At 38.5% G+C, this 17,647-nt stretch overlaps 1 protein-coding gene across 4 annotated transcripts in view; it reads right to left on the minus strand.

The window, feature by feature from the left end:
• Nucleotides 1–1,043: 1,043 nt before the first annotated feature.
• The window catches only part of LOC149322499 (disco-interacting protein 2 homolog B), a 214,186-nt gene continuing 197,582 nt past the window's right edge, over nucleotides 1,044–17,647 (minus strand). For all 4 annotated transcript variants that reach the window (XM_089478776.1, XM_089478767.1, XM_089478758.1 and 1 more), the window contains 13 exons: nucleotides 17,314–17,437; nucleotides 16,214–16,335; nucleotides 15,214–15,325; nucleotides 14,087–14,196; nucleotides 12,905–13,035; nucleotides 11,203–11,371; nucleotides 9,169–9,339; nucleotides 8,604–8,665; nucleotides 8,107–8,164; nucleotides 7,373–7,447; nucleotides 6,542–6,719; nucleotides 6,029–6,152; nucleotides 1,044–5,247 (listed from right to left, as the gene is read on the minus strand). In XM_089478776.1, coding sequence (XP_089334902.1) covers nucleotides 4,995–5,247; nucleotides 6,029–6,152; nucleotides 6,542–6,719; nucleotides 7,373–7,447; nucleotides 8,107–8,164; nucleotides 8,604–8,665; nucleotides 9,169–9,339; nucleotides 11,203–11,371; nucleotides 12,905–13,035; nucleotides 14,087–14,196; nucleotides 15,214–15,325; nucleotides 16,214–16,335; nucleotides 17,314–17,437 — 1,689 coding nt within the window. In that variant the 3' untranslated portion in view covers nucleotides 1,044–4,994. The remainder of the gene's footprint in view (nucleotides 5,248–6,028; nucleotides 6,153–6,541; nucleotides 6,720–7,372; nucleotides 7,448–8,106; nucleotides 8,165–8,603; nucleotides 8,666–9,168; nucleotides 9,340–11,202; nucleotides 11,372–12,904; nucleotides 13,036–14,086; nucleotides 14,197–15,213; nucleotides 15,326–16,213; nucleotides 16,336–17,313; nucleotides 17,438–17,647) is intronic.

Consider the following 17,647-nt stretch of genomic DNA (forward strand, 5'->3'; position numbering starts at 1 on the left):
TCAGATGTTAAAACCATCATGATTCCATTTTGAGTCGTATGTGTGGCCTCCATGAAGACTGATACACCGTGCTCTACGTGTAGCTGCCTTTGAAAAGAGCTTGGGCACTTCAAGTTCAGAGCACTGCTGGCAAAGGAGGCTGTTTATGCAGAGCCTGCAACTTCATTGTTATTCACTCGGCAACAGCTCCCAGCCTATTCACAGCTTACCAGTAATTCAAAGTGCACATTATTATTTTTGAAGTCCTTTGCCATTTAGACCCAGGATACTAAAAGACTGCCAATTCCTCCTCTGCAGGGGCTTGCTCTCCATTCAGCTCACATTTGAAGTATGGTCAAAGTGGCTACATGGGACAGGCATAGTTGTCATATCCTCAGTCTTAAATTCCCTTCCTTGAGGCCCACATTCCCTTTAAGTTTACAGGCTGATGAAGACGCTTTGCTCTGGCAGACACTTAGCTTGGATAATCTGTGCTCACTCTTGATTTAGGATGGAGTGGGCAAGACTAGGGGGCTGCATTAGCCCTCTGCGAAACCTTACTGCACCTGCTCTCTCTCACACACACCTACCTTTTTTTGGCTCCAAACAATCACTATGGGATACGGGGGGGGGGGATGTTTTTTTGGCCTTCCTGGCCCCTAGAGGTCATTTTGGGACATTTTGGCTCCATGGGGTTCCAAATGTGAAAATGCCCTCTATGCGCCCTAGAAATCATTTCTGGGCATTCTGGAGCAAATCAACATTTTGAGAAGCATTTTGAAGCAAAAAATAAATTATAATTTGACCCCCGGGGGATACATGCAACATCTACGCCACACTTGGCCCACCACTAATTTAGAGAGTAACCTTTTAGATGTCTAGTTTTGTTCTACTCTATATGGTCTTTTCTTATTTTAACAAATAAAACAAATGTTATATTATTTTACTTTGATATTTCACAGTACATACCTTTGAGTACAGCCTAAAAGACTAAAAAATAAATAACATAATGTATACCACTCTGCATTCTTTGAAGAAAATAAAATGTTGGTGACACTATTAAAAACGGTCAGGCATCATTATTTATTAAACACAAGACAAAGGAGACACAATCAATGCGTTAATGGAACACTGTCCAGCCAGATGTTAAATTTTTTAAAAAGTATATCTAAAACCTAATTTCAAATAAATAAAAAAAAAACTTTATACATAATTACATTGTTGTAATCTGAATCTGACAATGGTAAACGTATTGACATCAACAAAGAAAAAAATTACTTCAGGGCTGAAGACAATGAATATTGGCTTTTATACAATCCAGTCTCCAGCATATTTGAGCATGGCCCATCATCCATGACTACACAGTGAACCAAAAGGAGAAAATCAGTGTAAATGAATAGGGTTGCTGAAATAGTTACATTAACATACTTAACAAGAGGATGAACCCTTTGAAAGTAAGATATGAAAGATGGTTTCTTTGTAAGGTTGAATGTTTATAGCACTAAACTGATTCTCAGCATAACAGCTTTTCCAAACTGCTTCATAACAATGGATACTGCCAAGAACCCAGTGCCATGGATCCACAGTACCTATGAATGAAACTCCATTCACAGGATGCTCCTACAAGAGCACAGGCAGGGAACTTATGTCCCTGACCAGATGTTGCTGGATTCTTGTTCTCATCACTGGCTATTGCTGACCGAATGGGAGCTAGGATCCAGCGACATCTGGAGGGCCACAGGTTCCATAGCCTTGCACAAGAGGAAAAAGGAGCGACCATTTCTGCAAATTCCCCTTCTCCTTTGCAGCCCTCTAAAAGGCTATTTCAAAGGGTTTGGAGACTCTCCAGAAAGTGTGAAAAATGACTTGGAAGCTGAAGGATGAAGGAGAATCATCTCAAGTTCTTGTTCAGCAAGAACTGAAGGATGAAGGAGAATCATCTCAAATTCTCCTTGTTCAGCAGGCGCTTCCACTGGAGCTGAATCCCTTCAATGAACAAGGGAGCATTCCCATTCAGAGAAAGTACACTGGATCCACTTGCACTAACATAGCAAATAAAATCAAAAAGATTCTCTGGTAACATTGTCTCTGGATGTTTTGATCACTCAAAACCACCAGCACCATCACTAACTACACAGGTGGCAATGTGGCCCAGAAAGGGTACTTGAGCAAACCTGCAAAGAACTACATCATGTAGAACTCCAATTATAAGTTGCAATATCTCATGTACAGATGGATAACATGGAACAACATACCCAAAGCCACACATAGCAAATCAGTGTCAGAGCCCAGGTACAAGTGACACTGATTCCACAGTCATTCCTTTGGAATCTCAGCCATTTTGTATAAGCTACCTGAAGGCAAACAATTGTGCAGCACTGAAGAAGTCCCAAACAAAAAAGTAGAACTGAAATCCCTGGAGTATTAATTATGAGACTTTGGGAAGGATAACACTCTGCATTAAAATCACACATTAAACTAGAAAAGAAATCAAATGCTTAATAATTAGATTAAGGGGGAAAGCTATATGTAGAGACTGGAAATATTTATTTCCCCCCATTTACAGTATATAATATCAGTATTCCAAACTGAAAATTCTAATATGTCACTTTAGCAAGTTTCTCTGTACTGCACACAACATTTCTATCATATTACATGTGTGGAGAAATTGTGTTACGAAGTTATGGAGTGGAGAAGATATCACATAGATGTAGAAAACACCAGCACAGTTGTCGGCAGAGGAACATGCTACTGTTGTGTTCAGTGGAAGGACATTAAAAAAGTGGTTTGTTTTGAAAAAGAGAGACAGAGAGAGCGGGAAGGAGAGAGGGACCTCCTAATAAGCCAAGATCATAGTTAAATAAATAAGGGCTGGAGCACAGCGGACATTTATATGCCGAAGCCCATCTATATACTATGCATGCTGTATGCCTGCAACTGCTTTGCGTCTATGTGTGTTGTGTGTGTTTTCCAAACCTCTGCAAATTAAAACTACATCAGCATGAAGGGCTTTTCATTTATGTATCAGCACCACGTTGTAGAAATACTGATAATGCAAACTATTTAAACCATCTTTGCCAAAAACCAGCAGTAAATATTTCAGCAGTCTCAAGCAATGGTAAGCTCTCCACCCTGTTTTATAGTTCTGTCATAATTCTTCATTTCACGATACACCCCGTCACCATATGTATGACCATCACCCATATGTATGACCAAAGAAGATAACTGCAAATATTTTGTTAATATATTTAAAAGCTCTGTCTAAATATTGATACATCAGGCCATTAAAAAAAGTCTGAAAGTTTGTAGAGAAAAGTTTTCAAGTATACATTTGGAGTTTGTTTTCAGGGATATTTTGTCAGAGTTGCACTTAATATAGCTGCTGTAGTTGAGGATTTAATCCAAGTTTATATTTATATCTCTTAAAAATGTCTAAAAACATTAGCTTTGTTACAGGGTGGGTAAACAGATATTAAAATATTCTAACTATTTACAAAATAGACCACAAATGGCCCAAGTAGAGTTGTTACCATTTCTGGCATCCACTTTCAGTGTTCTTTTGACAAACAACAAAAAGGGACATGCAGAAGAAGACTCTAAGGGTGCAATCAAAAAAGTGATTTAACTAAACAAGATGAAATCCTGCTTCTTTTCCCAGCCCAGTGGAGGCGGGCAGGGAGTGGCGGCTGCGAATCATTCCCAGATAACGGTTGTTCCAGCACACTTTAAGGCATCTACTGTCATCAATTCTTTGAAGGCTGGAAACAAATCAGCCACTTTCAACGGGACAATCACATCTGCAGAGGTATTTCCCTACTCTTTCAACAGGATTGCATTGCCACTGCTTCTAAGACATTCTGCCAAAGCTCAAGCTTTGCAGTCATAAGTCCTACCCAGAAACCAGCAAGGGCATCAATGGCAGGACTTTTGTTTTTCCAGTTTAAATAAAAGTTGCTCTGGCTTTGCATCTGTTACTGTGCACAAAGGAGGAAAAGAATCATGATGTAGACCATGAATTCAGTGGTTCTATTTACTGATGACCTGCTTATACACCATTTCATGATAAGAATATGCAGAGGCTGTACAGATTATATTAAACATTCCAGAGTAGCAGATTTTTTTTCTTGTTTTCAAAATGCTTTTAAAGCTTATGGACTTCAGCCCCTTTTAAAGACATGTGCCTCTAAAACATCAGTTTCTACATGCTAGGACATACTCTGGCCAGGAGCAAAAAAGTAAAAACTGAACAGATAACCTATCTGCATTTCTTGCATTAATTGTCTAACACACACAACTGATTTTAAGGACTTTGTTAAAATCCTTAAAATGATATCTACCTCATACGTCATTATTCAAGCCAGTTTTCTAAATCAATGAATTATGCATGTTAATATTTACATATTTAAAATATAGGCAAATCCTTTTTTTAAATTCAAGAAATATCTATATGAGTAAGCAATTCTCTTCAGTTCAGTGGATTATTGGATTTGGTCATGGCACAATTTTAAGTAATCACTGTGATCCCATATTAATAGAATACTACATAATTAAGCTAACTTATGTTGTAAACCACACTGTTTACAGGGAGGTGGGAAAGAGGGAGGGATGAGAAGTACTCAGATGACCTTGGTGTTATGGAGTGATATCTTAACTAAATAAACCTGCCCCACATAGAATCCTAAAACAGTATTAGAAAAAATACAAATATATACAACAGATGAAAAAGTTAACACTACAATAAAGGCCTTAGTAATTTGCTGTTTTCTCATGCAGGTCAACTTTCCATGTCCATAAAGCTAATATCCTGCAATTTAAAACTTCTTCACTGGCTGCCATCTTTTTGCCTTTTGAGCAGTACATCTTGTTGTCAATTCAGTAACAGAGGGAAATGAAAGGAGAGGAATAAGACTGCTTGGTCCAACTTCACTATTTGCCAGTCAGATTCTTTACATTTCAACAGCCTTCACTGGTCCTTGCAAGATTTGTAAACTGTACAGTGACCTGCACTTCCAAAATTACATGTTGTACGCTACATAGATGGGATCTAGCTGGTCAGCCAAAAAGCTGTCACGGAGGTGCATGCGCTGCTTCTCTCCTCTGGAATTGATTGGAATCACTCCTGGATCGACTACCACCACAACTCCCACAATCAGATAATGTTCTTCTAGAACCACGTTAGTAACCAAGGGGACTAAATCGAGGGCCTCCTGCTCACAGCCACAGAGCTCCACAACCACCACAAGTAAGTTGGTCCATGTGAATACAGCACTGTATGGGGAAAAGAAGTTTATTAAATGCAGGAATATTGAGCAGCAAATTCAAGTCTGTTGCTATGCGACATGAGAGATGATGCTAAATCAATTATAGTTGTAGAGATGGCATGCAATGAACCTCCTTTGCAGAAATGGTCTGAAATACTTTCCAGTTATACCCAGATACTGAAGAGAATACTTGAAACTCTTGCTCATGGCCTGAGAACTTAGCCAGTATTTGTTGTTGTTGTGTGCCTTCAAGTAATTTCTGACTTATGGCTACAGATGGCAAAACTACAGATCCAGATTTCTATGATGATGCAATTACAGCTGGTAACCCTATTCTGCACTGTTCTGGACTGGAAAAGTTACTTTAAAAACTCTACTATTATTTGTTTCAACTCTTTTTAAAAAAGTTAACTAATTGCTATCATATTGCACAATTAGTTTAATGAAATCTGTCAAATTGCTTGTTTTGTTACTTGTGTTACTTAAAAACACCAATTTATAAGAAAGCAGCCTGAATATGGGGGAGGGGCACCTGTTCACAATACCCCTCCAAAACTATTTGCTACCCAAGTAATGAGCAAAATCAATATGTAAATGTTACTCACTAAGGGGTAGTATTAGATGTTACTATCACAAGGGACATCATTATTACCTGAAAAGTCGAACCTCAGAGGTAATGGTGTTACATGAAATAAGCTACTGACAAATTGTTGTCTTACTATACCCTAACTTAGCAATAATTCATTTCTGATCCAAGGGGGAACAAACATGTTTCCATAGTGCCATACCATTCAGCAATGCTCCTGTGTGTCCGAGAAACTGAAGTCTCTATGTCAATTGGATGATAACGCAACCCCCGGAGTTCAAGAGTCTCATCTAGTGCCCCTACGACATACAGCGCATCATGGCGTTCTAGAAGGAATATCAAACACATATACAAGATCTTAAAAATGAAATTGGTAAATAGTACTGAAGGAAATAAATATGCCCTTGTTCCGGAAGCTCAACAAACGTAAATGCAAAAAGCGGAGCTTCTTATCTTTTTAAGAATTTCCCTAAGCATTCAAGTGGACATGAAAACTACTAGCGATCTTTTAGCACATCATTATGCCATGATGTTGGGCATAGTTTTTCAAGTCACTTTTGAATCTAAAAACAAGTACATATATAGTGACATGTGTTCATCTAGTTCAGGGAAAGGCTAACTGCAAAAGCTTTTTTCTCTAGAGTCCACTTTATGTGATCATGACCAAAAATTATTAATCCTCTGCACATGAAGCTAAATGAAAGTCTTCTCCTACCTCCACTGGCTGCTGTGAGTTCTGTTCGGCGCACAAAGCCAAGGTACCCTGTTCGTGCCCATAAAGTTTGAGCAGCATCACCAAAGCTCAGACGGGTATTGAAATGATCTGCTTGGAGTGTTTCATTATCATAGATAGTGTAGTAACCACTGGCAGTGTGAGGACTGTTCACCCAGATCTGTGAAAGTGATAAACACAAGACTTTAGACTTATTGCTGTTAGCCTGCAAGTTGTTTCTAACCTATAGTAACCCCAGTCTGACCCTATCATGGTTTTGTTTTGGTTTTTTAGCAAGATTTGTTCAGAGGGGGCGTGCCATTCAATTCTTCTGTGATTTGCCCAAGGTCACCCAGTCGGTTTCCATGGGGAATTGAACTCCAGTCTCCTGGAATCCTAGTCCAAGACTTAAACCATTACACTACACTGGATCTCACTTTAGATTTGCAAAGCAATTTTTTAAAGGAGATCAATCAAAGTCTGTTTTTTTAAAAATATCTTATGTTGGGGCAAGCTGAAGGAAAGAAATAAAAACCAATGTACTTTAACATGTAAAACAGATTTATCTCTCTGAATGTTAATTTACCAATACGAGGAATAAGATGCAGCCTTGAAATTCACCTTCATTTCAAAGTGGCTGCATTTTTCTACAATTTATATACATGATTTCAGATACAAAAGACACTCAATACAAAAATTCAACAAGTTGAACAAAACAGGTGCCAGTAATTCTGCTACGTAGCCCAGAGATTTCCTTTTTTGAAAAAAATGAGGAAAAAAAGCCAGATGCCATAAAACCATATACATGGGTATAAAGCAAAAGCAAAGACATACCTCTCCAAGGTGAGAATCTCCAACAGGTCCTTTGGTCTCAGGATTAACAATAATCACTTTAACCCCAGGCAATATCTAATAGAGATGAAAAATTATTTTTATTCCAAGCCAATATTAATCAAGGCTTTACAAACCATTTTTTTCCAGCTTCTTGGGTCATTGCACAATGCAAGCAAGGGGGTATTTTATAGCCAAAACCCATTTCTCAATTTGTAACTTTTCAGTTCAATTCAGTAATCTCCACATGCACACAGTAAAACCATCCACTAATATCCTGTGTTATATCCTTCATCAAGATAACAGTAACTGTCCATTTCTGATACCAGTTACTTATTCAGGTGCCACAGGCTCAGAGATGGTAACTACTCTCATTCAAACTGGATTAACTTGTGCATTACAAAATCTTCAGTAACACTGTATACATTGCAAAATCTTCCCTAAATCATCCTTAAATATTGGTGAATAATTCGGTCAAGGAAAATAAAATTTTAAAAAAGATAATTTATTGTGGCCCTAGGAGAACTAAGTTTAGTCTGAAATATAACCACATATTTGAAGCAACTTTATTCTTTATCATATAAAGAAATTTGTACTAAAGTTTTTTATTTCATGCCACACAGACTGAACTAATTATGTTGTCCCTTGATTTTACAAGTATGATGAAAACATTTCACAAAGACCTAAAAGCTCACTGGTTGTGTACCAGCATACTTCACAGGCAGACATGACATTACCTTCCCTGATTCAGAAAGCAACAGACTCTGGGGAGCACCTCTTTCTACTAGTCGTACTCTGGAGAAAGAGAAACACATATTTTTAAAAAGCATATTTAAAAATACATATTAGAAATGCATTATTAAAATACACATTTCAAAAATGAACAATAAGCAAGTGACCATGTGTTTTAGAGGAATTATTCAAAGATAATGAAAAGTACTCTTTCAATATTCTAAAGTGTATTTAAGTCTAAATGCCTTGTAGTCCCCAAACTGCTTGCTATCACTGAAGGCCTAATCCTAAACATTTTAAGATAAATGTCCACCTGATCAAAATAAAGTCATAGTCTGGTAAATTAAGTCTTTGTGAATGACTTCATCTATGCAGACTTATTAATCCATTCGTATTATTTAATTGATGTGTACTCTTAAATCAGTATGTAGAATTTTGATAACAGAATTTAAACAAACACCATTTAAAACAAAATAAGAAGAAGGAAAAAGAAGGAGAATACCTGTCATGCCGTAAGGATTTCAGATCCACATATACTGTAGTGGGATCAGGCCCTGAGGTTCCCTAAAACATTAAGAGAAATTTATATGAACATTTCCTGTTCCTAGAGAAGTGGCAATTAAAGGCATTTCAATGCTCTGAGTACAAAGCAGGCTGGATGAGCCAACACCCAGGGAGCGAAGAAGTGTCCTTACTGCATCATTTCTGTTGCAAATGCAAAAAAGAATGCAGACAACCTTTTCTGGAACAACTTTTACCACTTCCAGCTACCACCACAATTCTTCTTTTTTTCAAACTCAGAAAGTTACTTAGAAGAAAAAATAATATAATGACCTACTGAACCCATCAACAACTGAGTGCAAGCAGGATGATGCACGGGGATCCAGAGCATCATCCTAGCATGGCTTGGGCTTGCTACTGATTTGCCTTAGACGTAAGCAGCTTTCTAAGGTCTGCCATTTTTTCTCAGACCATAGCCCACTTAAAGAATCAAAGAAGGTGGAAACATCTGAACCATGCAGTACTCCTGGATCCCAAGAAGGAATCCAGCAGGATTTCACTGTTACCTGTAAACAGATAGCTACGTTGACTCTTGACCCGAAGGTAGTGCTGACAGCACGAGATGACAGGCCAATGTCTTTGAACAGCTTGGAAAAAGATTGAGTGAGAGCAACACGGGGGCGCTCCTCAGCCACCACTACGCAAGTCCGGACACCTGACAGGTGAATGCCTCTTGCCTGCCAATATATAGAAAATGAAGGGACTGAAAGGAAATGGCTACTTTCCAACAAACGAAAAAAGACCAGTGGTAGTCAAGAGTCTAGCAGTTTCCAGGGGTTCATTTTTAGTCTATAGAAGCTTAAATAAATTCTAACACTCTATAGATTCTAACACTACCTTCTTAATACTCTTCCAAAATCACCAGAGAACCATGGGCATGGCCACATCTGTTCCATATTCCTGATTTATTCCTTTAGAAACATACACAAGGACACAAACATACACAAAATGAACAAAATGTACCAAACAGTTCTCTTCCCCACCACCTGTCTTATTTAGATCTCTGTCCTGAGCTTTTACAGTTTCTTATGACAGAAGGAAAAAAGTAAAGGATCAAATGCATAATTGCCCTCAAAAAGTCAGATCAGCATGTACCATCAGGGCTGTTGAGTAATCATTAAAACAATATGTATGTTTATGCAAAAGGCAAGATATTGATCTGGTCAGACTAACACAGAAAAAGGAGTTCTAACAATGAGGACCAGTGACTCACTGTGATTCACCACTGAAACAAAAATTCCAGCTGACATCAAAGAATATAGGTCAAGCCTCAATATAGGTCTCATTTTAACAATATTCACCAAGTCATGCTAAGGAGCGAATTAGTGGACGCTTTAATTTTCTGAGCCCACCCCAGCAGACTTCTAATTATTAGGGTTTTTTAAAATCAAACAACTGACCATAACAAGCAAAAAAGTATCTTGCACAAAATCAATAGACTAGCAGCATCACTTTTATTAGCACAGTATACCATGCCAATCCATCTTGTTTCAAAATTCTTGCTGGCACTTTTTGAGACATTGCATTTAATACACCTGTGCAATCATCTTTACTAAACTGGATACAATTCGTCTACCAGAAGGAGGTGGGGGATGGGGACTCCCAAAGACATACCCCAAATCCAAGACAAACACCAGAGGCTGATTCAGATGCAACCCTAAACTATAGTTTACCATTACAGGAATATGCTGCAGTGACCCTGAGGGCTCAGATCCTTCCTCCATTCCTATTCCTTCTCACAGAAGGAGGAAGGTGTTTAAACACATGGTGAATGTTTGCTATAAAACATAATTTCCTGTTTTTTCTGCTGTGGAACAGCACAGCCTGTACAACATAGATTGTTGCCAGAACAGGTAGCAAACTGTAGCTTAATCATTTTAACTGAATGTGATTTGTACAAACCACAGTTTCACATTTCAAGTGAAGTAAAAAACAGCAATTTATTCCAAACCACAATTAAAAGCTTCAAAATACGTTCATGTTATGTGTGCATGGATGGATGAGTTCATGAAGGCTTGCCAGGGTTTGCACTTAGCAGCAAAACATTGTCATTCTACTTGAATGGCCCAATTTTTTTTAGCAAAAAGACCAAAACTGCCATATTTCTGTTTGAATATGTATTTTCAGCATGCATCTCTCAGAAAAATGTATCATAAAAATGATGTTAAAAATGGGGATAACATATTATCCACAGTGATTTACATGATAGTTCAGGACAGTCTTAGTTTTTGAGATTTAAACTGACTTGGAGTTAAATGGGAGCACATAAAAATAGCAGTGCTCTCATGCAGTTAGTTTTATTCATTTCAATGGGGTTCACTGAAAACTTTCTCAATAGACCAGTAGACCCTATGTTTTTAAAAATGAATTTTGAAGCTATACTAAAGCAGCCAGATCACATTTAGAAAAAGAAATGGCTATTGGACAAGACCTCAAAATTCTATTCTAGCAGTCTGAAAACCAAAATGGTGTTTTTGATAAAGAAAATATTTATATACATTTTAATCCCAATTCCTATTAAATAAACTCCAGCTTCTTACCTTTAATACATCAACCTGGTTCCCAAGGCCCTTGGTACACATATCCATGACAGAGTAGGAACAGAAAGTGTCCCGTATTTTATATTGGCTTACAGTGGAGAGCCAGAGAAAAAGGTTGGATTCCAACTCCATAGGAGGAATTAAAATGGACTGGTGACCAGAATACACACTGCCAGAGAAGATCAGAGAAAAGACATATCAGTTCTCAGGATGGAATGGGTTTTATGAACTGTATACAGTGTATTAATGTGAACTACAAACCTATTCTCCTGACAGTAACCTACTCCCACAAGCACAGGTATATCTGAATCTAAGCCACTTCTAGCAATACTGGTCATCTTGACAACACATAACCAAATGGCTGTAGAGCAGCCACTGAAACTACACCATGCTTTGTTGGGAGATGTTATGATTGCTCAAACCAGTAACTGCTGTAGCACTGGAAGATACTACATGCCACTTACGTATGAGATTTCTTTTTATTTTACCTTTTTATTCTATTTATTTATATTGCTCCAAAAGCATGTTTTATCTGATCTCTGTACTGCCTGGGTTTCTGGGGCTCAGTTGTTTATCTTGCAGCAGCAGACAGGATGTTATGGATTTGTGCATGTAAGTCATGAAATGTAGGTCCCAGGCTTGAGATCACTTAACAGTTGGAAACCTATATTTAAAATTCATTCTCTGTGCACTTCTGAGTTACATTTAAATTAAATTCTTTGTACCAGATAAATTCACAGCTTATAACACCAACATCTTAGATAAAAATTCCCTAGCCAAAATGTGTAAACATGCAGGATATAAACAGTGTAAAGATGCTTTGACTGCACAGAGGAGGGATGGGCAAACTTTAGCCTGAAAAATGTTTCAAACGTCAGCTCCCCAAAGCACCAGTCAGCATATCAAATAGGAAGGGTTTATGGGAGCTGTAGTCAATGCATCTGGAGGGTGAAAGGCTTCTCAACCCTAGTTCAAAGGTTTACTATAAGCAAGCAAGCAAGCAAACAAAAAACCCTTACTGCAGCGGTTCCCAACCTGGGCTGTCCACACCTCCAGAGGGTACCAGATGGAATTTCAGGAGATGCAACAAAGAGTGGTTTGTGTCCTTGAGTGACAAATCACGAGTCATCATTCCACCAGCTCACAGTGTGCCTTAGGAAGTGGTAGTAAGTGGTTGTGTTGCATAGATAGTAGTCTCATTGTTTATTTTAATCAAAAGGAGATAATTTTACAATTTATAAGTTTACATTTTTTTCTGGATAAAAGAATCTAATTGTTTAATGTAGACTGGCACTTTATGCACTGAGTTAAAAGCTTATGTTTTTAAATTCAGTTTGTTTGCCTGCAGTATGTGGCTCAATTGGCAGTTTAAAAATTAGAAATTAGACTTCTTCATCTTCAAATGTGATAATAGCTTTGTACGAGGTGCAAACATTAACCAAACATTGCCAAGGGGTGTGGCGCATAGAAAAGTTGGAAACCACTGCTCTAATAGTGAAAGGAAAACGTTAGACATATCGCTACTGAAATCTCTGTGTTATTCAGGAAACAAATTTGAATCTCTGGCTCATGCAAACTGGATTCATTTCACTAAAACAGATAGGTCCCAATCCCCAGGCACTGGACTCAAGGCCCTTCAGTGGACTAAGAGATCTATTCTTCACAAATCTACCAGGTTTTCTAAAGACATCTTGGCTCATACCTGCAAAGGCACCAAAGTGCAAAGCCAAGACCACAATAAGGATCAAGGCAGATGGCGATCTGCCGTGTGGAGTACAATTCACACTGGAGTTTTATGGCTCTACAGAGGGCACTGACTGCTGCATGGGACATCTGGTGGGGGAGGGGAGAAGAGAAAGAGGGAGGAGGAGAGAGGATGAGGGAGGGAGATGACATTGAGTAACAACAATGTTTATTTATAATGCTCTTTCTACCAAACAGCAGAACATTAGACATATATAATCAAGAATGAAACATTAAAATATAACACTATTATATACTAAAAATAAAATTCCCACCACCACCCCAGTTGCTACTCATCTCGGCAACCTTATCCCAGTAGCAGAACAAGCCCTTACAAGTAAGCCGATGAGATAATGCATCCCATCCCATCTAGGTAATGTTTATATTTGGAGCACTGGCATTAGCGGTTTCACTAAATCAGGAAAACAAGCCCATTTTCAACCCATGATATATGTGTGTGTGTGTGTGTGTGTCTGTCTGTCTGTCTGTCTATCTATAGTGATTTCTTCACAGCACTATCATAATCTCTGTGTTTTTATCTTGTAAAATAAAACACTCTTGTAAAATAAATTCAGGAAAGGATCATACCCTCATTAGAACAAGAAGAACACAGGGAAAACAGATTATGAAATTTCTATACTAAAATATTTTCCCCAGAATAATCCAAGAATTTTATCCATTCTCACACAGGCAATCTGTGGCACAAAAGAACACCTGACCTGTTTGTTCATGCCACAACCTCCTGCTGGGGGTAATTTTGTGACAGATAATCCCAAGGTGTACCCCAAGTTGTATCCAACTGCAGTCCAGCGAAGAAAACCACTCCAGGTTTTTACTAAGGAACGGTATCACACCATATTCCAGTCTACTGCCTTAGCCATCTTCCCCCCAAAGATGAGGAAACTCCTAAGGTTCTTTTTGAACCCACATTTCCATACATACAACATGGCTGTCTTGCTCTCTGGGCATCCTCGTCACTTTCCTTACAGTTGCAGACATGTAAGTTTTATCCATCCATTAATTATTTGTCCAAGTAAGAAATAATCAAGCCTTATTATATTTAAAATCTAAAACTAAATTAACTGGAGACTCAGTCTATAAGAGACACCTAAAAGTAGTGATTAATTAAGCACTACTATACCTTTACTCCTGTAAGCATCCCTGTTGTGGAAACACTAAAATCCAGATATGCCAACATTTCTGGCGTTGGTGGTTTATAGACCTGAGGTAGGCGCTTCCTGGGCAAGTCATCTGCAGTAGGTAGAAAGGAAAGAAGTTCATTTTGTATGTAGCCCAGAAAGTGATCTTTTTGAGGGAATGAAGAAACAGAAAATGCTGAATTGTAATGCAACCACATTCTGCAACATCATCAAAATGCAATTTCCTCACTTTCCAGATAAAATATAATTAGATTCTGACTATATAGTAAATAATTAACAATGTTTTAACAAGCAGTTTGCCTAAGAGCTGAAGAGAAAACACACATCTACATAGCAACACAGTCACTCTCAGATTATCCAGAATTGGCCCATGAGGACATATCCAATGTGCATGTGGCACAGAATCAAAGCCAAGACTTGGAAGTTCACCTGATTTCATGTCTTAGAATCATAGAATCATACTGTTGCAAGAAACCACAAGGGCCATCCAGTCCAACCCCCTGCCATGCAGGAAATCTAAATCAAAGCATCCCCGATAGATGGCCATCCAGCCTCTGTTTAAAGACCTCTAAGGAAGGAGATTCCACTACACTCCGAGGGAGTTTGTTCGACTGTCGAACAGTCCTTACTGTCAGGACGTTCCTCTTAATGTTGAGGTGGAATCTCTTTTCCTGTAGCTTGCATCCATTGCTCTGGGTCCTAATCTCTGGAGCAGCAGAAAACAAGCTAGTTCCCTCCTCAATATGACATCCCTTCAAGTATTTAAACAGGGCTATCATATCACCCCTTCTCCAGGCTATACATCCCCAGCTCCTTAAGTCTTGGTCTATTTATTTTAACTTAGAGAAGTACATAAACACTTCAAGTTCATTTTTCATCATTTCAGACTTGGTCATTGCATATATTTTGAAAGAGGAATCAACTTGGAATAGCAAATGGCTTTTGAAAATTGCAAATGCATTTGCTGTAGATAACCAACCATTTCATTTTAATATTGGTGAGAAATTCCTTTCTTACATGACCATGGCTAACAAATAAAACTGAAGGGATGCTTCAGAACTGCTGGAAGGTCTGGGGGTGAACCAGAAGAATCACTCGGCTTTGTTACCTGTGTCAATGATGGTTGGCCAGGTTTTCACATCAACAGCAGTTGCTGCCTCTCTGGATCTCAGTAGCCTCATCAAGATTTGACTTGTGAGAATACAGGCAGCTTTGCTGACCTAAAAATGCACCCAACAAGTCACTACTGCTAAGAAGCAAAGCTTGAAAAGCACAGAACATATAGTAACATAAGAGTTTGAATGTAAGAATTAAGGAATTTGGTCATCTGACGTTTACCACTGACAGTACCACCAAGCATTCCCATAGTGTATGTTAAAAGTACTTTGCAGTTAACAAAATCTTAACAGTAGCTCAGGATTAAAGCCATATTATACTTTGGCGGGGGTTGGGGAGAATGCTGAGAAGCTGCAGTTTGGCTAATTGCCACCTAGGGAATTAACAGTTGAAGTAAAACTTGAACCTGGAACTCCCTGACCGCAAGTTAGATGCTTAGCCTTAGGCATAGTATCTCACATTTCATGAATTTCCTTTGCTTTTATTTAATACTAATTCCTGTACGGTGAAAATATTGAATCATTCATTTTAAAAAATCTAATTTCCTGGTTTCAACCTGAACCTAGAAGTAGTTGTCCCTTTTTACTGTTGGTATTACAGGTAAGACTATTACATCTACTTTGGTGACATAAATACTGGTCATCTTCATTAGAAATATAACCATTATCCTGTCTCATTGAGGGCTGAGCAAAGATTTCAGGAGCAGCTGTGACATGCTTGTAAAAAAGTGAAATTGCAACCTGACCTGGAAGGAAAAAGGGATAGTATTCACACAAATATAAAGTTATACACCTATGTGAGAGCAACAGGATTTTATAGTATTTCCCTGATGACTACAACAGCATCATTGAAAATAGTTTCCCATGAGATTTATATACTGTGTGTACCAGCTGATGCTCAAGAGGCAGCAACTTTATAACTCTGAGGCAATACGACAAGCACACACTACCCATTTGGATGTGGTGAGTGCCTCTCAACTTTCTGCTACTCACATCTACAATCATCCGCACAGTGGGCAAAGTGGCAGTGAGGTTCTGAGCATGTGGAGGCCGGACAGTCACAGGGATGCAGCCAGCATACAGGCAGCCATAAAATGCTGCAATGAGTTCAATACCTGTAGGGACACAAGAAAGATAAAACAGAGATTCCTGGTACAAATATTTTTTTAATTGTTTTGTTTGGGCGATTTTTTTCTGCAAGAACAATTGGTAGATGAAGCAGGCCAGAAAAGTTAAGGAGGAGAAAAGGAAGGAAGCCATCTATATGATCTCGGGTGTGGAAAAAGTGGAAATGGGGAGTCATTCAGAGAAGAGCCATAACAGATACTCTGGTGCAAACTATTTGAATGATCATCACAGAATGAGACATATAGCTAAGTTGGGGAAACCAAACACCTAGACAATGATCCCTAATATGTCTATGGTTTTTTAGGCAATATTTTTGATCAAAGCTAGTTTTTTTTAAAAAAAATTTTAGTCACACCAGAAATATGCTGCTTTTTTAGATTACTGTCCCCCAGCACAAAGCCATCTATTTGACAGAACACCAGGAAAACCTTGATGTTTAAAGAAAGTGGACATCCATAAGAACTTAAGAGAATCAACATTCAAACTGAAGATTCAGAATCACTAAAAGCCTTTTGTCCAAATTATTAATAAACTGTAGAGAGAAAATCTCCTTTGGCTGAACAGAATTTAAAGCAGAGGAAAATTCTACAGGGTTATATGCTGCACATCATTATGACCATACTTGTACTTTTCAGAAATACTCAATTAATAACATGTCAGTTACTATGTGAGATATAGAAATTAAGGCTTGTTTTATGATGAGAAGAGACCCACACGGCCACAATGAGGATACAGATGAAATTAGGTCCTCAGCCTGTCATGTCTTCAACTTCCTGTGAAAGTACTTTATTTTTTTACTATGAACTTGCCATATCACATACTTCCACTCTGCATATTATATCTTCCCCACGCCACCCACCCCAGACAGAGAGTGAGTGCATAAATAAGGTTTATAGTGCATAAAGAATTCTGGGCACAAACCATTAAGTTTCGCCACCAAGCAAACAACAGTAGCCATTTCTTACCAGGTGGATAGAGCAGCACCACATTATCACCAACATTGAGGTGTCCCTTTTCATACAGAATCGATGCGATTCGCTCAGCTCGCTTGTGCAGCTGTAGGCAGGTGGCTGTACAAACTGGGGCCCCCTTGCAGAAAGAGAAATAAACAACCTCAGAACACGCTGCTTGCAGGCTGGAAAAATCCTAGAGGACCACTCACTCACTCTACCAATTCATTTCAGTTGCAACATGCAAGGGAAGTCTTTGGAGAATGATGCTTGTGTTATCACAATTCCCTCACTTAAAGTAGGATGTCTTGTGGCACTTTAACATGCCCAGGGGAATGTATTATTGTAA

Source organism: Sceloporus occidentalis, unplaced genomic scaffold (genome assembly GCF_023333645.1).
Source record: "Sceloporus occidentalis isolate IW3139 unplaced genomic scaffold, rSceOcc1.0.p SCAF_1, whole genome shotgun sequence".
Lineage (NCBI taxonomy): Eukaryota > Metazoa > Chordata > Lepidosauria > Squamata > Phrynosomatidae > Sceloporus > Sceloporus occidentalis.